This window comes from Mauremys reevesii, linkage group 14 (genome assembly GCF_016161935.1).
Source record: "Mauremys reevesii isolate NIE-2019 linkage group 14, ASM1616193v1, whole genome shotgun sequence".
Classification (NCBI taxonomy): domain Eukaryota; kingdom Metazoa; phylum Chordata; order Testudines; family Geoemydidae; genus Mauremys; species Mauremys reevesii.
The window spans coordinates 10,141,557-10,166,525 of record NC_052636.1 but is presented as its reverse complement, the minus strand read 5'-3'; the positions used below and the strand labels follow the sequence as shown (position 1 = coordinate 10,166,525).

General features: G+C 49.4%; 1 protein-coding gene across 1 annotated transcript in view; it reads right to left on the bottom strand.

Moving 5' to 3' along the window:
* Positions 1–4,549: 4,549 nt before the first annotated feature.
* The window catches only part of LOC120381410 (zinc finger protein 850-like), a 91,648-nt gene continuing 71,228 nt past the window's right edge, over positions 4,550–24,969 (bottom strand). The window contains exons 5-6 of the mRNA XM_039499599.1: positions 17,901–18,422; positions 4,550–4,580 (exon numbers count right to left, since the gene is read on the bottom strand). Of these exons, the coding sequence (XP_039355533.1) occupies positions 4,550–4,580; positions 17,901–18,422 (553 nt within the window). The remainder of the gene's footprint in view (positions 4,581–17,900; positions 18,423–24,969) is intronic.

Here is a 24,969-nt window from a genome sequence, read left to right as displayed (position 1 = left end):
ATGGGTAGTAGAGCTGTAGCAACAGTTGAGGAACCAGGGTAAATTAAATCTAAGGTTTGAGCTGCTAGTGAAGCATTTTCCACACTCACAGCATTCCTAGGAGCTCTCTCCTCCGTGGATTGTTTGATGCCTAATAAGGTGCGAACTGCGATTGAAGGTTTTCCCGCACTCAGCGCATTCATAAGGCCTGTCCCCTGTGTGGATTCTCTGATGTCTAGAAAGGTCTGATCTTTGAGTGAAGCTTTTCCCACACTCACTGCATTCAAAGGGCCTTTCCCCTGTGTGGATTCTCTGATGTTTAGAGAGGTTTGAGCTGCTAGTGAAGCATTTCCCACACTCAGGGCATTCAAAGGGCCTCTCCCCTGTGTGGATTCTCTGATGTTGAGAAAGGTTTGAGCTGCTAGTGAAGCATTTCCCACACTCACGGCATTCAAAGGGCCTCTCTCCTCTGTGGATTGTTTGATGACTAATAAGGTGCGAACTGCGATTAAAGGTTTTCCCGCACTCAGTGCATTCATAGGGCCTCTCCCCTGTGTGGATTCTCTGATGTACAGAAAGGGCTGAGCTGTGAGAGAAGGTTTTTCCACACTCACTGCATGTATTTTTTCTCTTTCGCCTGAGGATATCCTGCTGTGTTGTGGTTTCCATGAGGACCTTCTGAGTTCCCCAACAGGAAATAAATTTATCCACTTTCTTTCCTGGCTGGTTTCCTTGATCTGTTTTTGGTCTGTGCTGAATCTCCCAGGATTTTCCCTGCTCATGACTCCTGGACACATTCCTTTTCCATCTTTGAGATAATGCTCTGTTTTTACCCACTGGCTCAACATTTTCAGGCTGAGAATTCTGCTCCTCTTTCTCACATGCCATTGCATCACCTGCTGTGATAGAGACAGAAACATCAAACAGGGATGGAAAGGGGAAGACCAAACAAAAACAAGTGCTGAAGACAGGTCAAATAAAAATCAGGAGCTGAACTCCCCCAAACTCTTCCCCCAAATAGGAGAGAGGAGGGGGATGAATTCAGCCTTCGCATTCCTTCCAAATACGCAGGGGGAAGGGAGCAAGCTACTGCCTGGTGTCTGCTAGGATCTATAGGAAGCCATGAACTATATTTACCCTGAGGATATGACCCCTGCTAGGGACAATAATGAACTGAGAGACCTCCCCAAGGGCTTTGTTGGGCATTCCAGATGTTTCCTTCAGGCACTTACAGATTCTGAGGTGGTTTAATGTTTCCTCACCTGTGCAGGGAGGTCTCAGGATCTCTCTTTCCTCTGAACCCTGGAGGTCTGGGACCCATGGCTCTTCCCCTTGTTCCAGCTGGGAGATCACATCAAGTTGGAAAACTAGAAACCCTGCTCAGATGAAAGAAAACAAAGGAGTTCAGTTGATTTCATAAGACTTGATCATAAAAAAACAAACATTCTATTAATTTAACTTCAGTGCTTAGTGTGACCTGGTGGGCCAGGGGCAGTTCTCACTGAAAATGCCAAGATCAGGGCAGGCTGAAAAAGGGAGAGCAGATGCTCCCAAAACTGATGGTTAACACTGAAGTTAAACTCACCGACCAGTCACCAACTGTGCTTCTGATCCCCCACACGGGTTATCGAGAAGCTGAAAAAAGAAATCACACGGCCCCCTTTATTGCATCCCTGTTCTCTGACTCCTAATCAGCAGCGAGGTCCAGTACAGTGAGAGGTTATTTAAAAACTCTGCTCACATAATCAAAGTGTTCCTCTGACCCCAAAGGGTCAGCCACATCACCAGGTCAGTATAGGTTTGGATATTACCCAAAATTCCATCCTTCCAGCCAATCCTTTAGCATCTAAACTAAAGGTTTAAACAAAAGACAGAAAGAAGTTAAATGGGAACGCAGTCAGATACATTCCAAAATGGATATATCAGGTTCTTAGCAGTATTGGTGAGTTGCTGGCTTGAAAGTCTGTCTGGAACATATCCATAGCTTGGATGGGTCATTCAGTCCTTTGTTCCAGGGTTCAGTTTGTAGAGAAGTTGCTCCAGATGTAGAAAGGGGGATTGAAGACAAAATGGAGATGATGCAGCTGCCCTTTATATTCCTTTTGCCATGTGGCCTGTACTTCCTGTGTCCCAAACACAAGCTTCACAGCATGTGGCATGGAAAAGCCTTGGAGTTCTCATTACACAGGCATACCCCGGCATGTCTTGCTGACGCAATAGGTGTATCCCCTTGGTCCTTTCCATGGGCTCATTGTACAGATGATGACCCTCAATGGGCCATCAAACAGGCTAGGCAGTGTTGATGCCAATATGTCTGGGGGTGTCACCCAGAAACACTGCACAAATCTGGAAATACAGATTTACCCTACATATCTATAACTCACAATACAAAGGTGATACAAACGTAGAAACAAAATTATCATACTTGGCAAATCATAACATTTTCACTGACACCTTACATGGCATATCTAGCACAATTCATTGCAATTTTATCAGATTATATTATTATTATTAATACCAAAGTGTCTCACAATTCCATACAGTGTCACACTTGGTAAACCAGTGAATTCCCAGGACCAGTTCCCCAGGGCCTTGAAGATGCTGAACACTATGCTTATGAGGGATTGAAATACCCACATATCTGCTGGGAACACACACACAGACACTGTGTCAGTCTATACCCCTGTGTTCACGCTTCTAGAAAATTATGATCAATTTTGTACACAGTATGGCTTGTGAGGTATCATTTCAAAACACATAACCTACTGAATATTATCCTCCTGTTAAAATGTGTAGTAACACTGTATGTAAAGTTATGAGATTTTACAGTATGATATTACTGAAAAAGTTACAATTCTGGGGAACACCTACAGAGCAGTTCCTCAGAGATAGCAAGGCAAACAGCTGATCAAACAGCCATTCTCCTGCAGAGGGAAGGTGTGAAGACATTTACATTCCATTGCAATCCAGACCAGTGAGGAGTTGTGTGTAATCCTGGGTGAGATTCAGTGTTCTGCTGCTGGAGCTCCCCTGTCTGGATATCCCCAGCCAGCATTCAAGGCCGCACCGAGTGTCTGTGTGATAAGTCACCCTGGACCAGCAGCTCTGACTCCAGCCACCTGCTTGTTACATACCAAGCCCATTCTGGTTTGGGTAGAGAAGGCTCAGGGTTTGAGAGAAGGCCGGGGGTAGGAAGCTTCTATTCATTATGCTGGACCTAACCCCCAGTTTTACTTGAGTAAAGAGGAGATATTTGGCACTGTGTGATACTGCTCCTGTGCTCTGTTCCCAAAAAGTGTTCTGCAGCTTGGGAGGGTCTCTGGTAGTGTGTGTGTGTCACTGGCATATTGGGGTGATGCTGAAACAGGACAGAGTAGAGGTGGCGTTGTGGGGGTGGCATGAACCTTCACTCTTCATTTCCCCTTCCAAGAACAGAGGGAACAGGAATCCTTACCCAGCGAGGTCACATTTTCATAGTTCTGCTGCATGACATCCCAGTAGAGGGCTCTCTGAGCGGGGTCCAGCAGAGCCCACTCTTCCCTGGTGAAATGCACAGCCACCTCCTCGAAGGTCACCGGCCCCTGAAAGAGCAAGAGTCCAACACTCAGGACCTCTTTCCCCATTCACAGCCCCATTATTTGTGGCAGAGAGGAGCCAATCAAATGGAAGCTCTGGGTGGATCGTAGTCAACAGAGTCCAACCCCCACCCCGCTCAGCGTATCCAGCAAATACCAGGGTGAGGAGACGAAGAGAGAGCCCCTTGTCTCTCCCAGCAGATCCATCACACACCTACTGGCCACCGACTGATACAGGAGATGGAGCCCCTAGCAAGGTTCAGGGACAGCTCCCTGGTAGGAAGCCGAATAACTTCCTCATTGTGAGGAGCGGGATATGAAGGGAGAGGCAGCTCCAATGAGCCTGACTCAGGGGTGCCCCCTTCATATCTCACAGCAGCCGCTGGTTAGTGAGCTCAGGCTCCAGCACTGGGAGTCTGGTCAGTTTGACTAGCTCCATGTAGGTGGGCTATTTTCTTTCTTCACAAATTAGGGCATTTCCACCTCCGAACCTCCTGGATCTGTTCCTAGAATCTAGGCCACTTATTAAATAACTCCCAGCAGGTTTGCTACACCCTGGCCTCCTGCTTTCCCCACCCTGTGCATCTCCTGCCCCGCTCCAACCTCCAAACCAGACTGTGCAAACCTTCCCATCTCCAGTGTATTTGCTCTCCCTCTCCTCCAGCAGGAACCCACCAGCAACCCCCTGATAATCTCTACCTGAGTTGGCTCCACTGCAGTCATTTCTCTTCCCTGTCCCACGGCAGGCTGGGATGACCTGGAGCAAAACATGGACGCCATTCTGCAGCCTGTCTGGGGGAGGCAGGCAGTTGTGGGCATCTCAGAACAGGTTTTAGTTCATTTCACATCAGAATTCCCCCAGGCCCTTTCCCTGCAGACAGACACCCTAGATTCTGCCATGCTGGGAAATGCTCAATCTGTTTATTACAATGTAGACCTGGCCCCTAATGCCAGGCTAAGCCCAGACACATTTTTAACTTCCCTTGTCCCTCCCCTCATCCCCTAACAAAGTCTATGAACACAAAGCTAGAAAAGAGCAGAACCAAAGGAGTCACTGTGGGGGATTCCCTCGGACGCTGACTCCATGGCAGCTACACCCCAGCAGGGGGAATATGGAGTCAGGAACTGGCTTTTCACTGGCTTTTCCTCTGTCTGATCCTTGTTTTGTTCACTGGAAAGTGGTTCTGCCCAGGGATGCAGCAATACATGTGTCATTTCTACCACTGCCCCTTTCAGTCTCTCCTTCCCCTGTCCTCTCTCCCTGCCCCTCTGGCTGGGAAAGTCCCATTCCTGGGGGCTTTGCTCTCCCATGGCTGGATTTTCTCCTGGCAATTGCTACTGGGAGGAGAAATGGGGAGGGGCTGTTTGTGCAGAGTCACTTTCTTGCCAGACCCCAGCACTTTCCCTGAGGTCTTTCAGTTACCTGGAGACTCTGGCTCAGAATTTAGTATTAACAGGGCCCAGGGCTGCCCTAGGGGCTAGGACCAGCTGGAGAAAGTCATCCCCTGGGCCAGGCAGAGAAGCAGCTTGAATTCAGGTCACATCCCCGCACAGAACCCCGCTGGGGGAGCAGCAGCTGCTAAGCCTGGTCTCCCCGATCACAACAGAGGCTGCAGCGTCTGACCCAGGAAGCTGAACCCCAGTATCCTGAGCAGAGAGGTTACAGAGCGTTTGAGCAGCTTCCCTCCTTTAGCTCTCTGGGGAGAGCAGCTAATGAGAGCCCCTCCTCACAGGGAGAATTGCTGATCTCATTCACCCCACTGTCCATCCAGAGTCACTCCTTGTTTTTCCATACAGTGACTCCGGATTAACATTGGTCTCAATGAAACCAGAGTTCAGAAAGAATGAGTCGAGAACGCTGTGGAAGAGACGATCGTGTGGCAGTGCTGACCCCCCTCCCAACTCCCTCACCCCCAGATATAGGACAAGGATGTTGGGGATGGGGGGGGCATTTTCCCAACAGAACCGGAAGTTCCTGCAGTTTTCAAGAGGGGAGAAAAGCAAAAATCTGTGATTTCACCTCACAGTGTTTGATTAGTGGCTAGAAAGTTATCACAGTGACTGGGCCTGGCCGGGGAATGTCGGGCAGTGCTTGGAGCCAGGATTCTGGCATAAGCTAATCATGAAGAAGAAGAGGGGTCAGGAGCAGCCCCCAGAGCCCCAGCCAGCCCCCCCCCAGATACTCCCTGGGACCCAGCCCCCAGAGTCCCTGGCCAGGGACCTCAGATACCCCTCAGAGCCCCACCGGCCAGAGAACCCCCACCAGATCTTCATTGCCAGGTTGGGAATCCCAAAGGGTTCCCCCCACCAAGAGACCCCAACAGCCAGAGACCCCCCAAAAGGGACCCCCACTGGGAACTCAGTCCCTCACTGCCTGCCTACGGTCCCCCCCCGCCCTCCAGCAGGATCTGCCCTGCCCTTTGCCTGGCACCCCCTCCCCCCTGCGGGATCCCCTGATGCTTTACAGGGGCACCCCCTGGCCTAGCGCCGGGGATTCTCCCACACACACTCTGTGCACTGGGCACGGCAGCGATCCCAGGAGTCTGCGGGGGAAGCCCAGACAGAGCCCCTGGCACAGCACCAGGCTCCCTCTAACCCCCTGTCCTGCCTCCCCAAGAGACGCCCACCCCGGCTGTTCTGCAGCCACCAGGCCCCCAGCGATACCCACCTCCAGGACCCACAGCCTCAGGGCTGGGCACATCACACCCACCCCCTGAAACCCCAAATCTCCAGAACCCACCAACCTCACTAGGGTACCCCCTGCCCAGCCACCCAGAGGCCTCCCCCCACCACAATCCCCCTTCAGCTGCTATCTCCCCACACAGCCCCACCCCCACCCAGCAACACTGTTACCTCACAGTGCCTGAGAAGTGGATAGAAAGTGACCACCGCCCCCTGCTGGCCAGTCACACAGGCAGAGGGAGCCCTGGGGGATGTCTCTTGAACAGGAGTATGGAAGGCCTGGAGGGACAAAATAGATAAGAAATGTCCATGCCTGTCACTAGCAAATAATGGCCACCCTGGATCCACCCCAGAGGTGGCTGCATCTTAGCACTGAGGGAAGCACCAACGCCATTTGCCATGGGGTTTGGGATACTTCTCAACTCACACTGCACTCAGAGTGACCTCCTCATCCCGTGCCAGCTGGAGAAAAGGGTCCAGCCAACTCTTCTGTAACTGGTTGGGAACCACTGACCCCCCAAACAGGGGGAGGCCTCTGGCTTTGATGTGTATTAAATATCTGGCTGGTCTCTTTCTTTGGCAAACATTTTAACAGAGGTAAAGGAGGGACCAAATGATTCACAAAGGAGTCGGGAAAGATGATCTCTGGGCAATTTAACTCCCTACAACATCCAGGATGGAGAAGAACTCAGGGCAACAGGTTCCCTCGAAGGAAGAAGTTGCTGGGATTTAGAAACACAGGGAACAGCCCCAAACCTGAGAGGATTTTTAACTGACATTTGATAATGAGATAGAGAGAGGCAAAACCTGAGCTTTGAGAGCAACGTTCAGAAATGAAAGAGAAAGGGTGGAAATCTGAGAGATTTTGGATCCATTTTGCAAATTAGAGAGAGGAAAGTGGAAAATCAGAGGGATTTTATATCAGTTGTTGATAGGAGGCAAAATCTGAGCGTTTCACATCAATATTTGATAAATGAATAAAGAGGAAATGGGAAACATTTGCAAACATTTTATATCCAGGTTCAAGAATCTGAGAAAAGGTGTAAATCTGAGATTTTGTTAGTATTTTATAATTAGAGAGACAGGGGAAAAATCTCAGGGCATATTCAATTAGAAATAGACAACTAGAGAGCAGTGGGGCAAACGTTTAGGTTATTTTATATGAATCTTTGAGATTTGCAAAGCAAATGTGTCACAAACTGTGTATTTGATAACATGAGAGAAAAACATCAAGATCTGAGGGGATTTGATATTGTTGTTAACGAACTAGTGGAAAAGGGGGACTGTTGGACTGGATTTTATACGACTGTCCAATACATAAACACAAAGTAATGGATCCCCCCACCCCCACCATTCCCATGGGCAGCAGGGAGCCCTTTGAGGTGCTGATTAAAAGGGAGGGGGAGGGGGAGCTGGAAGGTCCCTGGATAAAGGAAGGGGGCAGCAGTGGGGGACGGGCGGGTGACTGGCAACTGATGGTTGGGGGCAACTGTGTTGGTAGTTAGGGGGCAGCAACTGGGATTGGGAAACTGGGGTCTGGGCAGTCCCCATGGGGGACACGTGCGCCTCCCTTCCCTGCCCTGGCAGAGAACTGGCATCTCCTAGAATATCAGGGCTGGAAGGGACCTCAGGAGGTGTCTAGTCCAACCCCCTGCTCAAAGCAGGACCAATCCCCAACTAAATCCCCAAATGGCCCCCGCAAGGAGTCAGCTCCCAGCCCTGGGTTTAGCAGGCCAGTGCTCCAACCACTGAGCCATCCCACCCCCACTCCAGGGGCAGCCATGTGCTGGGGAATGACTCAGGGCAACAATTTCCCACCTGAACAAGGACAAATCGCTGCAGATAAAATGGGTGGGAAAATGCCCCTCACTAGAGAAGATTTTAAACTGATGTTTGAGACTCATGGGGAGAACGGGGGAAATCGGGGGAGACGGGAGAGCGGCTCATTGGAGGGGAAAGGGGGAAAATCGCCCCAGATTTTATAGCCCTGAGTGAGACACTGAGCGAGAAAAGGGGCAGAACTAGAGAGAATTTGTATCGGGGGCGAGAGGCAAGTGGCACAAACAGGGACAGGATCCAATTAACTCACCTCCCCCTTCCCCCGCCCGCCACTCCCCCCCCGGGAATTTCCTGGCTGCCCAGAGACATTTCAACCCCCCCCCCTCGTCCCACTGACCTTCCCCTCCTACAACTCCAGCTTCTCCCCTCCCTGCCTGACACCCCCCATCTCCCCCTACACCACAGGGGATCCCCCTGCCAGGCCCCAGTCTCTGCCCCCCAAATCCCACTGGGGCTGAGGTGGCTCTGAGGCTTCTCCCAGGTTCCCTGGGGCAGAGTCACTTTCCTGCTCCCCCCAGTGCCCCCCCCCGGGGTCTCTCACTCCCCGGGGGCTCCGTGGGAGGCTGGACACCAGGGATGCAGGACGGCAGGAATGGGGGTGACAGGCCTCCTGTTCCTCAGTCTCACGGCGGGACCGAGGGGGCTCGTCACTCTCCGGCTCGGGAGCACTGGGAAGACCCGACCGTGGAGGGGCCGTCGCTGGGGGAGGGGGACGGCCCCGCGCAGGCGCTGAGCACGTCCTTATATCACTTCTGTGGCGGGAAAAGTGCTGAGGAGACGGAACGCTGAGGGCTGGTTTTGGCGGGAAAAACCGGTTTGGACTGGTTTGAGCCTGTCCCCTGATGGTAAACAAGTCCCCTCTCAGAGCTGGAGTCCAGGGGTCAATAGTTCATATGCTCCAGATTGGATCTTATTTTAAAGCCAGTGATTTACTTCATAAACATCTTATTAACCAACTAATTGAACCTATTGAACAGTTCATACTTCTCACACCTAACAATGAGATAATAAAAGAACACAGACAAGCCTTGTCAGTAATGGCTAATGTCCCAACTGGGAAGCACGTGAGCTTGTTGCAGAGCTGCTGCTCAGGGACGGGAACCTCCTGCCACCCCAGCCTCCAAAATCACTCAGGCTGCACTTTCTGCACAACTAGGTGCTGGCTGAGGGGGGCGTGGGAATTGGTGGCCTCTGCTGCAGGTGATGGGAATCGCAGGTATTTAAAGCCATGGCCTAGAGGAGGGAAGTGCCTAACTCCAGAGTCTGCAGCTGCCTAGGGCCAGGGCTGAGGATTTAGAGTCCCTAGTGCAGCCATTGCAAGGTTCAAGCACGCTCAGCCCTGGCATTGCCACCCCTCCTGCGGCTAGTAGCTGCAGCTGGCTAAGGCTGGCCTCTGGGAACTGGCCCCATGGCTGTAGCCAGAGAAGCTGCAGGTGGCTCTGTGACTACTGGGGCCATTAAGCTAGAGCAGCTAAAGACACTGGAGTTCACCTCAAGGAACAGGTCACCCAGTAGGACAGGAATGTCAGGGGGAGGAGGGAAAGAGGGAGCAGGTCAGGCTGGCAGAGGGAGCTTCCAGTTGGGTGGGAGCATTTCCAAAGTAGAAAGGAAACAAGCATGGGGAGAGGTGGTGGTGACCAGGTAGCAGACTAGCATGTAGATGGGAGCAGAGGGAGAGAGGCTGGTGGCTTCAGATTCCCAAGGGCTAAGTCCTGACTTTGGGGAGATGGTGTTTGCAGGTGGCTGGCTCACATGGCAGGATGGGGGCTGAGGGAGGGATCTGTCAGAACTGATCAGGTGTCTGCTGGCTTTAGAACTCTGAGCTGAGACTAGGACCACATGCCGTGACTGGTGACATGGGGGGTACTGGAGACATGGCTAGAGAAGGTCTGAATGAGGAAGGAGATAAATCTGTGGGGAGTTTCCTTGATCACTATGAAAGTTCTGCTCACTGTGGACACTGGTAAACCCACATGGGTGCACAGCTCAATGAGAAAACCCGGGGGCTGAGGGAGCTGTGTATGGCAATGCATATAGTCATGTAGGGGTGTGTGATCAAAATGAAAAATGTCTCTGAGATTCAGTACCGGGTTTGCTATGGCACCAATGGCTCTGCCCCACCAGGCCCATACTCAGAGCCCACAGTGACTACATAGGGGCCCACAGATATGTTTGGTGTCAGGGCTCACAAAAGGTTAATCCAGCCCTGATTGCCTGAGCACTATTTCAACCCCACATTTTTGGGTGGACCTCCCACAGTAGGAGCTGCCGAGCGCGCGCGCGCGCACACACACACACACACACACACACACACACACACCCCTCCCTCTCCTGGTGTTGGGAGGGGAACAGGAGAAAGGAAAAGGAAAAAAGAAGCAAGAGACAAAGAGAAAGGAGGGAGGGATGGATGGAGGAAAAGGTAAAACAAAAAGGACAAACCCTAATGACCCTGGTGATTCTAAGGGACAAAATCCCAGATGCGCCATAAACTTCTGCCTCTTTAAGCTTGTGTTTTCCATGCCTAGAATTCAACTGTCACCACATGGATCAGACTGAACAGGTTTCAAACCTCGAGGAGGCTCTTACCTTCTAAACAGGGACGGCTGTTTTCTAGTAAAATCACTAAGAGGGAAGGAGAAAACTCAAAAGAGGTTGCTCCTGGCGCTCACGTCCGTGAACCCAAATACTCTCTCAGTCCTCAGAGAGAGACCTGGAGAAGGAGATTTGCTGCAGCAAAGCCACAGGGGTCTCTGAGGTCTCCCTGGCCCCTCGCCCCGGTCCTGCCTGGCTGATGTCAGCATCTCTCTGTGAGGTCACCACCTCCCCACCACCTTGGACCAATAGGCTGAGGTCCTGCAAAAGGCCTTTGTGATGTCACTGCCACACCCCTCCCTTGCTGTGCCAATGTCCTGCCCCTGGCCAGGTACTTTGGAGGTTTGAGCTACTCCCTGGGGATCACCCCACTCAAGGAGCGTTCGTTCTAGGCAGCAAGCCGGCTAGACAGGAAAACATCAGATGCTGCTCCCAATGCTACACTCAGTTTTTCAGAAATGAGTCAACTTTACAGCCAGAAGAGACCATTAGAGCATCTAATCTGACCCCCTGCATATCACAGGCCTCCTGTAGGACACAAGAGCTACTTTTGGGGCAAACACATTCCAGAAAGGCATCTAGTCTTCATTAAATGACATCAAGAGATGGCGAATCCACCACTTTCCTTGGTAGCTTGTTCCTGTGGTGAATCATCCTTGCTGTTGAATCTTTGTGCCTTAGTTGTAACATGAATTTATCTCTTTTCACCTTCCAGCCATGGGGTCTTGTTATGCCTTTCTCTGCTCGATTAAAAAGCCCTTTAATACCCAATCTTTTCTCCCCATTAAGGCCCTTCAACACTTCAATGAAGTCACCTTTCAATCTTCTTTTGAGAAGCTAAGCAGGTTGAGCTCTTTCAACAGCTCACTAGAGGGCATTTTTCTCCAGCCCTCAGAACATTTGGTGGCTCTTTGCTGCCCCAGCTCCAATTTCACAACATCTTTTTCAAATGAGTGTCAAGTATCAGAGGGGTAGCCGTGTTAGTCTGGATCTGTAAAAGCAACAAAGAATCCTGTGGCACCTTATAGACTAACAGACGTTTTGCAGCATGAGCTTTCGTGGGTGAATACCCACTTCTTCGGATGCAAGTGGTGGAAATTTCCAGGGGCAGGTTTATATATGCAAGCAAGAAGCAAGCTAGAGATAACGAGGTTAGTTCAATCAGGGAGGATGAGGTGTGAAAACCAAGGGAGGAGAAACTGGTTCTGTAATTGGCAAGCCATTCACAGTCTTTGTTTAATCCTGAGCTGATGGTGTCAAATTTGCAGATGAACTGGAGCTCAGCAGTTTCTCTTTGAAGTCTGGTCCTGAAGTTTTTTTGCTGCCGGATGGCCACCTTAAGATCTGCTATTGTGTGGCCAGGGAGGTTGAAGTGTTCTCCTACAGGTTTTTGTATATTGCCATTCCTAATATCTGATTTGTGTCCATTTATCCTTTTCCTTAGAGACTGTCCAGTTTGGCCGATGTACATAGCAGAGGGGCATTGCTGGCATATGATGGCATATATTACATTGGTGGACGTGCAGGTGAATGAACCGGTGATGGTGTGGCTGATCTGGTTAGGTCCTGTGATGGTGTTGCTGGTGTAGATATGTGGGCAGAGTTGGCATCGAGGTTTGTTGCATGGGTTGGTTCCTGAGCTAGAGTTACTATGGTGCGATGTGCAGTTACTGGTGAGTTACTGCTGAGCTCCAGTTCATCTGCAAATTTGACACCATCAGCTCAGGATTAAACAAAGACTGTGAATGGCTTGCCAATTACAGAACCAGTTTCTCCTCCCTTGGTTTTCACACCTCAACTGCTAGAACAGGGCCTCATCCTCCCTGATTGAACTAACCTCGTTATCTCTAGCTTGCTTCTTGCTTGCATATATAAACCTGCCCCTGGAAATTTCCACCACTTGCATCCGAAGAAGTGGGTATTCACCCACGAAAGCTCATGCTGCAAAACGTCTGTTAGTCTATAAGGTGCCACAGGATTCTTTGTTGCTTTTTCAAATGAGGACACCAAAACTGGAGGCAGTATTCCAGTATCAGTCTCACTGATGCCGTGTCATCTCCTGTGACATTATTGACATAATCTGTAACTGTATGGATCACTGTTGCGACCACTGTTCTATATTTGCAGCCAATATTATAGAAAGTTTGTCGTGTAAGGGGTCTAGGGAGGTTCTGATTGGCTGATAATGATGCTATCTCTAACTGTGTATCATTTTTGTAGTTGATGTTATGAATATTGGCTCTATGCTGCCCGTATTTCAAACTTGTGCTCTGCTTCCAGGGAACACCCCAGCCAGACAAGTTGGTGTCAGTTCTGCCTAGCCTGCTTGATGACCCATTACGGACCATCAGCTTTACAATCGACCCACTGAGAAAAGGCAGATATGCCTTGTGACACAGCAAACTATGCAAGGACCTGCCTATGGACAGATCTCTAAGGTTTTTCTATGCCATGTGCTTAGGGAGATGTATTTTCCATGCCCTGGTTCCTCGCTGACCCAGAGAGAACAAAGGAACACGAAAACAAAAACCTTCCCCCACAGATTTGAAAGTATTTTCTTCCCTTTTTGGTCCTTTTGGTCATGTGCTAACCAGGTTATCTGAGCTTTTTAACCCTTTACAGGGTATTTTATGCTACCTGTAGCTATACGTTTATGACACCCTGTAAATAGCAATCTGCAGAACCTGATTCTGAGAAAGGGCAGGTTGAAGGGAAGTGGCTTCAGCAGATTTACTGAGCATTCTCAGTTCATGTGAGCATGCTCAGTGCACCATAAGTAGCAAATTCCTACACTCAGCAGTTTCTCACACTACACCCGAGGCAGCATGACGCAGGGGCTCCATCGCTGTCCAGACCCCACCCAAAAGCAGATCCCCAAGGGCTGCGAGACCCTCAGGTTCTGGGACCTGTGTGTGGAGTCTCTCTTCTGCCCACCCAGGGCTGCCCCTGGGGTCCCTCTGGCCCCTGGCCAGGGGCAGCAGAGCCTGGGACTGGGTCCAGCTGGAGAAAGTCCCCACCTCAGATGGGCACAGAAAGTGCTTCAGTGAAAGTCTGTCCCTGGAGCAGCCCCTCTGGCGCCGCAGCAGCAGCCCGGAGCTCAGCCCGGGCTCCCAGCACACACTGGAGGCAGCAGCACCAGCAGTGTCTGGTACCTTACAAAGCCCGGCCACCAGGAGCTGCCCCACGGCTCTTTTCCTTGTTTTTCCTGCTTCCTTCCTACCAGCCCCCCACTGCTCCAGCCCCTTCCTGGCTCCTTCAAGCCCAACCCAGGCTGCAGCTGCCGTACTCACCAGGCCAGGGACTGTCTGAGGTGGGAACTAGCCCCATCTCTGCTCCTCCTCCTGCCCCTGTGTGTCCCAGAGCCGCTGCAGGGACTGACCCGCACCCAGGCTCTCGCTCCTATTAGCACTCGCAGGGGCCAATCCAGCTACGGGAGTGTGAGCGCACCTGGGAGCAGGGAAGTGACCAAGTCTCCCTGCCAGAGGGTGGGGGAGGGGGAAGAAAGGGAAAGAGGAGAGACTGAAAGGGAATAAGGAGAAATAAGTGAGGAAAGCAGCACCCAGCTCTTTTCTACTGCATCACCCCTGAGCAGATTGCTCCTGAGCTCTGGGTAAATAGCCCCCCCAGTGTCTCCCAGATCCCCCTGCTCCCAAGGCAATGCACATGGGGATCTCCTTCCTGCCAGGCATGATTACAAGTAGGTGCGGGTGTCACCCTTATGCCATGATTGGAGAAAGACAGCAAAGCTTGGGAACACGTGTCTGTATTTACAGTCCAGTGTGACAATCCCGGCTCCAGGAGGGGTTTGTTCTCTGCTCCTGCTGGATGGGCACAGAATGGGGCAGCAACAGGTGTGTGTCAGTTTTTGTTGCTCCACGTTCCTTAACTTAGAACAGTGTGAAATGAAGAAAATGGAGATTGAATTAAAGGGAAATATACAAAGAAAAGTTCCAGCCCCCGTTGCTTATTGAAAGAAATGACTCAACTTCCCAGTTACTTGTTTTATTAACATGAACAAATAAAGCCAAGAGCGCACGTCACTAAGGCTAAATGACTATAGACACCACTCAGCTAAGGGTTAAACAACACAGTGATAAAGTTCAGGTCAAATCAGGAAATCAATGAGTTAACAAGGATATTGCGTTGGAATCAAGTCGTCAATTTAGTCCAACCATCAGATTAATACAGCAGAAAAACCAACCCCTATAAATCCTAAAAGAGCAACCCAAGAAGGCAGGTGCGCATTCAGTGATGCCGAAACCCCAATCAGAGATTCTGACCCAGGCAGTGCAACCCAGATTTACCCAGCTGAATATTTCAATACCGAAACCAAATCATTGCTGACATTTAGCCCACAACCTCAAAGCTAATTAGTGAAAACTAAGGAGAAAACTATTCTGTAGCTAATACTTCTCCTCGCCCTCTCGCCCCAAAATACATACAGACCTTAAGAGACACATTAGTAAAAGAATTCAAATAGCTCTCGCTGAACAATATGTATCTGACCACTCAATTCCTTGCAATGCTTGCACAGGTGAGGAGCATGCGTTCTGTCATTCCATAGGGCAGGGTTTTAAGGCTATCAAATAGAAAGACTGGGAGGTCTCCAACTTCATAAAAAGAAACAGACGAAAAAATAGAAAAGGGAACAAAACGTTTCTAAGATAATAAGGGGTTGGATCTCTGCACCTCTCGGGCTTTGGATTCGCCCGGAGTAGGAACTGTAGCTGCAGTTTAGGAACCAGGTACTGGCACAGATTTCCTCTCTCTCAAGTGCAGGGTGTGACCTATGTCTCATTCTCTCTGTCTCCCATTGGGTGATGGGACCATGAGTGAGAATGAGGAGGGGAAACCCCAGCAGGAAGATGCTGAGGAATTAGAACCACCTGTGCTCTATTTTCACACTAATTTTTCAAAGAAGCAGGAGGCAGAGAGGTGATACAAATGCATTAGACTCAAGAGAAAAACTAACGACAGGTCTACACTAGGAGGGGGGATTGATCTAAGATACACAACTTCAGCTATGGGAATAGCAGAGCTGAAGTCGACGTATGTAGGTCGACTTACCTCGGCATCTTCACAGCGCTGAGTCGACTGCTGCTGCTCCGTCTACTCGCTTGCGCCTCGCGGTGCTGGAGTACCAGAGTCGACGGGAGAGCGCTCAGGGATTGATTTATCATGTCTAGACTAGATGCGATAAATCAACACCCCAATAGATCGATCGCTACCCGCTGATCCGGTGGGTAGCATAGACCTGCCCTAAGAGACCAAACCACAGACTCTGGACTCAGCATTCAAGTATCCTGCAGTCTGAACTTCGCATCTGATACATTCCCTCATTGGCTACCATTGTTTGGCCAGCAAGGAAGTGCTCCTTGTCCAACAAGGCAGCCAGATTGGGACCCATAGGCATGGAATGGCTCTGAAGGAATCAGCTGTTTCTCTCTGTGCTTCATCTAACTTTGGAATCAGATGGTAAAAGACAGTTGAGCCCAGTTTAATCATGGCGTCCTTTAGGATAGTGATCAATGCCACTTAACTAGGGAGCAGGATTCTAAAAACACCATAGCTTCCACATCTGGGGTGAAAATCAATCACCACTACCTGCAATTTCTACCTGAGTTCTTGTCAAATCTTTGACCTTACTTGGAGTAATTTTACACTTCTCTGGCGTAGAATTCTTCACCAACCACACAACAGATCAGTAGCGACAGTGAGGTACAACTCCCCCTACTGTGCCCTTTTATTTCTTTAATCTGGTGGCACAGATTTAAATTACGAACTAAATTCAGGTGCGGCTTAGAATCCCTGTAAGATACCAAATGTCAGGTCTCTATTAAAAATAGGTATCTTTCTGCAGCTCTATCACATTCAACATGGGTTTCAATTTCTACACATTTGCAGCATCTCCCAGCGGTGAGCTGAACAGAAATGTCACCTCCATTTTTCCCCATCTCTACCTAGAAAGGGATTGCATTTCCCAAATAGGCAACATGCACCTGATTAGGAAGGAGATATCTTCAGGAGCGATAGGGCCTGGGCCACAACAGCTTTGGGAACCCAATGCATGGGTATTTTGCTTAGTTCCAAGTCATTTACTAGGGTATCATCTTCCCAGCCCTTTAGAAAAAAGATTGACCTAACCAACTGCACAACAGGGGGATTGGGATGGTGATTGGGAATAGGGTAAGTCAGAGGGATTCCCTTATCTCCTATTGTTACAGAGGGTGAAATGACATTTTCCCCTATCCCTGCCCTGTTCCTGCTCTTTGTTATAGTTCAATATAGTTTAAGTGAGGAAAATGGTAGTAAAAATATCTGCTCCCCAGCACAACCTGAACCAACATCAGAGCAACAGGGAAATGAAACAATTTGTTCCCAAAGGGGGAACTCGATGACTAACAATTGCTGTGAAAAGGGGGAACAGTATAACCGTGATGCTCAGGGTTTGTTTAGACTAGGAAAAGTGATGCAGTTTAGGTCAGGACAAGGGGAAACCTAATGGCAGCCACTGCACCTGGACTGCATCTGCTCTACAACTATAATTGTCTTTTTACACCAAGATCACTAACTTGAGCAGCCAACACCATGTACAGCCCTAGTGGATGTCAGGCACAGGTAGTTTTTGCCTCAGTGTAGCTTGTTGGGAATCAAACCTCTCTCCCACCTGGAGCTGATGGAGCTTGGCTGTTTTCAGTGGTAGCAGATGATAGAACAAGGAGCAATGGTCTCAAGTTGCAGTGGGAGCCATCTAGGTTGGATATTAGGAAACTAATTTTGCTAAGGTGGTGGTGAAGCACTGGAATGGGTTACCTAGGGAGGTGGTGGAATCTCCATCCTGAGAGATTTTTAAGGCCTGGCTTGACAAAGCCCTGTCTGGGTTGATTTAGTTGGGGTTGGTCCTGCTTTCAGCAGGGGAATGGACTGAGGTCCCTTCCAACCCTGATATTCTATGGTTCTATGACATACACTCCTACGGCTCAACAGAAAAGATCACAGGACTGACCCCAAAGAAGGGTGAGTTGGAAAAGGCAGAAGCAGGCAACTCATCTGGGGGAGCTGAGCTACTACGGTGAAGATGGTGCAAACATCACTATGGGGGAATTAGCAAATGTGATTAAAAATATATATATCTTTGCTCAGCCCTAGTCAAGGCATTTATTACATTTCTCTCTTACGTGGATTTTCTGATGCCTGATAAGGTGTGAGCTCCAATTGAAGCGTTTCCCGCACTCGGAGCATGTATAGGGCATTTCCCCTGTGTGGATTCTCTGATGTGATATGAGGGCTGAACTATCAGTGAAGCATTTCCCGCACTCAGAGCACGTGTAGGGCATCTCTCCTGTGTGGATTCTAAGATGTGTGATAAGGTGTGAGCGCCGACTAAAGCTTTTCCCCCACTCAGAGCACGTGTAGGGTCTCTCTCCTGTGTGAATTCGCTGATGTGAGATGAGGGTTGAACTATCAAGGAAGTGTTTCCCACACTCAGAACATCCATAAGGTTTCTCACCTGTGTGGATTCTCCGATATGTGATAAGGGCAGAGCTTTGATTGAAACATTTCCCGCACTCAGAGCACATGTAGGGTTTCTCTCCAGTGTGGGTTCTCCAGTGTGTGATAAGGGTAGAGCTCTGACGGAAGCTTTTCCCGCACTCGGAGCACATGTAGGGTCTCTCTCCTCTGTGCATTCTCTGATGAGTGACAAGGTCTGAGCTCCCATTGAAGCTTTTCCCACACTCATGGCATGTGTAGCATGTCTGTTCCAAGTTGATTCTCTCATGTGGAATAAGGTCTGAGAGGCTACTTAAGTTTTCTTCTGACCTCTGCTGAGTCTCACAGGCTGTTTCTTTTTCTGGGAGTGCACAACTCCCGGAAACATTCCTTTGGATCTTCCTGACAGCGTTCCATGTGGTTCTACTTGCTCAGCATCTTCCTGCTGGGGTTTCTGCTCCTCATTCTCACGCACCATCCCATCACCTGATGGGAGACTGAGCCAATGCAGACATAGGTTACTACCTGCACCGGAGAGAAAGGAAATCTCAGAGAGAGGAATGGAAAAAGGGATGAACAAACCAAAATGTGTGTGGGAGAGATCAAACCTATCAGGTGCTGATTTTCACCAGAACACTCAGGTGAAAGCTACATTGGGCAGGGACCTGCTGCCACTTGTCAGAGCATAGGTGGGAAGCCATGAGTCACATCTGCAGGGAACAATCCTGAACTTGGAGGGCTCATAGGGTCTTTGTAGGGAATCCCAAATGTTTCCTGAAATCACAGACAGTTTGAGGGAATCCCAATTCCCTACCTGTGCAGGCAGCTCTCAGGAGCACTTCTTTCTCAGCGCCCTGGAGATCTGGGACCCACGGCTCTTCCTCTCGTTCCAGCCGGGAGATCACATCAGGTTTGGAATCTGGAAGCCCTACTGCAGGCAAATAAAATAAGGGAAGTCAGTGGAATTTGTGGGATACTTGTCACAAAGAATATTCCATGGTTTTACCCCCGGCTCATTTTTAAGCAGTAACATCCCAAGGCCAGCTTCCTTGGCTCAAAGTGGCAGGAGAGTTGTTAATCATATTCATTACCTTAGTGCCTAAGAACGAACTAACAGTGAGTCCCCATTGTGCTAGGCAAAGTACAAACACAGAACAGTAGATGGCCCATGCCCTGAAGAATTTACAATCTAAATACACAAGACAGACACAGAATGGGTTAGAATAGAGATATTCAGGCCTGTCTGTAAAGCCTAGACTTTAAGAACTTAGGTGTATTTTTATCACTTAGCTAGTTACGGGGATATAAAAACAAAGAATCAAAATCACAGTCCGCCTGTGAATGGGCCTTCTCTCACTAGGATAGTCTGAGGCCTTGTTCTTAGGCTAAGGCCTTTGGCTAAGCAGTAGGGGCAGCCATAAGCTGGGAAGCGAAGGGTCACATCCTCACATCCCAAACCAGTCACACTGAAATAAGGTGCTATTGGGCTGTTAGGAAGTCGATCCTGTCCTGATAGTGCTCATCACCACCAGATAAAGAAACAGATCTTAAGATGGTTAAAGAAAACTTAGTTTGACAGCATTCTGTCCGGCAAGAAATCACTTCTCAATAGTTGTGGTTGTGAAACTCTTTTCTGTATTGCTTTTTCTTTATGTCCCACAATTTTCCATTGTTAATCTGTCTGGTTCTCTAAGTGTTTCTCTCTGCTGTATAATTAATTTTGCTAGGTGTAAGTTAATTAGGGTAGTGGGATGTAATTGGTTAGAGAATTATATTACAATCTGTTAGGATTGGTTCATTAAATTTCAGTACAATGATTGGTTAACATATAGCTGAGAATATTACTATATAAACAGGAGGGGGAAGGGAAATTGGAATCATGTTTGTTAACGGGGGAACATGGAACAGGAACACAGGCAAGGCTCTGCCGCATCAGAGCTGGGAAGGAAACACTGGGGAACAGACTCTATGGGAGTATAGAGATAAGCCCGACTGGTGTGAAGGGCTTCGGAATATGCTTGCTTAGAAACTAACCCCAATAAACATGGCATTGTCTGCGCTTCGGACTTCTGGTCTTTTGCTGCTTGCTGTCTGCGTGACAAGAACCAGGGAAGCAGGAGGCCTCTAACATAACTGACATGACTTGATAACTAAGAGGTGAGCTTTTAAGGAAGGTTTTAATACACGTTGGAAATGATCAGGGATTCCCATGAGCACTGATGAGGGGACCATGCAAAATATGCATTTAGTTCCTTGTCTTATTTTATATCCTTTCCCCATGTTAGGGATTTTAAGGGGTCCCACTTGCCCCAGACTGTGTCCCGCTTGCCCCAAGTTGAATTAGCTGAGCATAATTAACATTAGGCCATTATAGGTCAGCTTGATATTAAGACATAGGATAGCTGGTATGGCATAATCAAAAGGCCAACAGGAGAAAGGGGAACCAACGCCTACTGATAATTGTGAAACATGGCCTAGTATAACAGCATATTAGCAATGGAAAATTAATAAAGAGTCTTGTACAATGTAACCGCACGTAGGTGGGCACACATATAGTTAGGAAAGGGCTTACTGTAGAACTCTATTGGAAGCAGTTGTATTGGGCAATTTGGTAAACAATAAGGCGTTATTAACAATTAAGATCCAGACCCCCACCCATAGGGTCAGAAGCAAACTGCATCCTAACCCCTGCCTTTCAGGCCCAGGCCTGTTAGCAAAACCCAATTGCTATATAGAACAAAGGTTAACTTCTGCAAAATTTGTTTGTCTGTATATAGGGGGCACGAGGGGGGGTGGTGTTGATGAAGAAACCAGAGAAAGGGAAAGCTGAGGGAAGTTCAGCTAGAATGCAACAAGAGCCTTATCCAATGCAACCGCAAAGGAGGGGTCTTACAGGCAGGCAGACTATCAACGAAAACTGCCCAGAAACAATAAAAGGAAACACCATGTATGGGAGAAAACTGAAGTAGCTTGCAAATGTCACAATTGATACTCCCAAATAAGGGTATTTTAAGTAAATGCTAATTTGCGGTTTTAAACTTTATAAGCTTGGTAAAATTTGTAACAGGCAGAGGGGAGTTTTAACCCTCTCCCTGCATGCATGCTTGTACTATAATAAAGGTGCCTCAGTGTGTCTGACCCAAAATCAAAGGCGTGGTCAATTTTTCCACGACACCCATTAGGCACACTGGCACTGTCATGGATCCATGGGATCTGTGCAATGCCTGGGCTTTTAAATAGTCCTCTGGCTTCAACACTCCTACTTCAACCTGTGAGCTCTGCCAGCAGGTCCAGCTGAACGACACTCCTGTTCAGAGACTGTTCCTCAGTCAATGCACAGAGCAAGTTTTTGCTGTGGCACTGGGCAGACTGTTAAAACATAGCAGGGTTCATTAGTGAACCGAAACACAGCACTGGAAAGTCCTTAGATTAGCACAGGGAAGCGAAGAAGACAATATAGTCCATGTATATAAGTGAAACTGAACAGAAAGAAAACTGGAGTGTAGGCTCTAGAACAAGGCTTGGGTAGGGATTCGGGGTTAAAGGTCTGGGATCCCCCACAGCTCTGGATCCCCAAACCTCTCCTCCCTCCCACTGACCCACCCAGCCCACTTCCTGGGTGCCCTTGCTCCACACTACCCTCCCCTTCTTCCCATTACTCTCAGCTGTCACCACCTCCTGGTGCCTTGGGAGCATCTTCTGTTCCCTCCTCGTCTCTCACAACCTCATCCCCCCTTGCTCCAATTTACCTCTAACCCTGCACACACCCTCCCCATGTCCAGGCACCCCAGAATTATCTACTCCCCCGACCCCTTCTCCTCATCTCACATGGCTCTGTTCTCCTTTCACCTTTGGGCTCCTGAATGACAACGTTATATTCTCTTCTATCAAAAGAGGAGCTCATCTGACTGTCACACAAGCCCTGCATCGGTCACACACTTATTTACTCAATTTAGAATTCTACAGGAGGCATATTTTCCTCTTAAAATGAGGAAAAGGCATGAAAGCTACAGTTATTAATGTAGCCAATAAGGACACATTAAATGCAATTTCAAAATGACTGATGACAAATGTCTAAAAATTATTCTAGTGGGTGGGAGATAAGGCAAAAAAGTGGGGGCAAGGAAACTTGTCAAAACTTGGATGATGAATAAAGGTATAAAGTTATTACTGCTCAGGTTCTTTAGAGACCCCACAGCTTGTAATGACCAAGGTAACAGAACTCCTTACCCAGCGAGGTCACCGTCTCATAGTTCTCCTGCATGACATCCCTGTAGAGGGCTCTCTGAGCGGGGTCCAGCAGAGCCCCCTCTCCCCTGGTGAAGTACACAGCCACCTCCTCGAAGGTCACCGGCCCCTGAAAGAGCAAGAGTCCAACACTCAGGACCTCTTTCCCCACTCACAGCCCCACACTCGTGGGGGAGAGGAGCCAATCAAATGGAAGCTCTGGGTGGCTCACAGGCAGAGTCCCACCCCCACCCTGCTCAGAGCAGCCAGGAAACGCCAGGGGAGGGGACGGCGAGAGCCCCTTGTCTCTCCCAGTAGATCCATCCCCCCCTACTAGCCACAGACGGACACAGGAGATGGAGGCCCTGGCAGGGTGCAGGGAGAGCTCGCTGGCAGGGAGCCCAGCGCTGTTCTCATTGTGAAGAGCTGGACGGGGCCAGACTCAGTGGGGGGCAGACGACATGACGGTCCAGGGGGGCCTTGCTGAGGGGGTTCCTCCAGCAGGGGTGTCCTGTCTCTCCTCCCCCCACTTCTCTTCAGCTGTCTGCCCCTGCAGCTCTTCCTGCAGCCCTGCCCCCCCCCACTTGGAGCTGCCCCGGCCAAGCTGCTCCCAGGAGCCTCCTGTGCTGTGCGGGGGAGGGGGGGTGGCTGATGTCGGGGTGGCCCCACCCTCCTGCCTCTGTGCCCAGTCTCTGCTGAGCTGAGCTGGGGGGACAAGATTCTGTGCTGCTGCCTCTGGGTCAGGAGTGGGAGCTGCTGGCCCCTGCTGCCGTGTGAACGAGCCTTCGGACTAGTGAGTGCCGATGGGCTGGGAGTGACAGCGGGTGTGTCTCACACTCCCCCACCACACACACTTCAGTTACTGTTGTTACTTCCTTTTACCTCCTGTCAAAATGCACAAAGTACATATAGTCTCTGTAATTTTATTCTTTCACATTCGGTCAGGATGACAGTGCTGGTAGTTTAGCTTTTAACTGATCTCTGAATTTCATCATTTTATTTCTGTCTTATGCTTAAATTCAGTTCTTTGAGAAACAAGTTCTAAAATGCCTCACCTGGCCTGGCTGGAGTAATTATCATTATTACTGTTATTGCCGTATTGTGCTTTGTCATTTGCTATTTACAATATTTACAATCAAATAACAGACTGTACATTTTGCTTGTACTTACCTTCGCAGGGCTCGTTTGAAAAAAAAATAGCTAAACTCAAAACTTTAGACACTGTGCGGATGAAGAACATTTATCTTCAAACTGTATTTTTAAATCTGTCTGTAAAGTAACTTAAAATTTCTATGAAAATAAACGCAGCTCCAAGTATGATACTAATAGCAATGATGGAGTCAAATCTTACTGAGTCACATACATGATAGTGATATGCAGAGAACCAGGCACATGCAGGGCCGTGGAGTTTTATAGCACGTTGGGGGCCTTAGAAAGAAAAAGGTTAAGAACCTCCCAGCCTCCTGGTGGGTGCCCCCTCACATCTCACAGCAGCCGCTGGTTAATCAGGTCGGGCTCCAGCCCTGGGAGTCTGGCCCATTTTCCTAGCCCGACCTAGGGGGTTGTTTCCTGTCCCACAAATTAGAGCATTTCCACCCTCTTACCTCGTGGGTCTGTTCCTAGAATGGAAGCCGCATATTGAACAAGTCCCAACAGGTTTGCTACACCCTGGCCTCCTCCCATTCTCCCTCCTGGGAATTTTTTGGCAAACTCCAACCCCCAAGCCAGACTGCCCAAGCCTCCCTCCTCCGGTGCATTTGCTGTCCCTCTCCCTCCAGCAGGAACCCACCAGCAACTCCCCAATAACCCCTACCTGGACGGGATCCTCTGCAGCCATTTCCCTTCCCTGTCCCATGGGAGGATGGGATGAGCTGGAGCAAAACCTGGACGACATCCTGCAGCCTGGCAGGGTGAGAAGGGCAGTTGTGGAGGTTTCAGAACAGGCTTTAGTTCATGTCACATCACGATTCCCCCAGGATCTTTCCCTGCAGAGACACAGCCTAGGCTCTGCCATGCTGGGAACATGCTCCAGCTCTTTATTGCAGGAGAGACCTGGTCCCTCCTGCCAGGCTAAGCCCACAGGGAGATTTTTCAGCCTCCCCAGTAATAAAGTCTCTGAACAAAATGCTGGAAAGGAGCAGAACCAAAGGGGCTGGGCAGGCTCCATAGGGACACTGGCTCCTCCCTTCCCCTCCTGTGTGGCCATGTCCTGTCGCTGGCAGAGATCGGCCCCCCCATCTACCCACCCAGAGGCAGCCGCGTCTGCGGGCTCCCCCAGCCAGCACCCACTAACCACCACCCACGCTGGGGGAGTGACACAGGACAGCAAATTCCCACCCACCCAAGGACAAATTGCTGCAGATAAACGGGCTGGGTTCACATCCCAAAGCTGAGGAGAATTTAAGAATTATGGAGAAAATAGGGAAAATGAGAGACTAGAGAGTCAATAATTTTAGGGAAAACGAGGGAAACTCCTTGGATTTTCTAGCCACGTGTGGGGAGGGGAGAGAGAAGGGGAAGAACTAGAGAGAATTGTTCTCAGGTTTTGAGACGGAAAGAAATGGAACAAACAGGAAAAGGATGT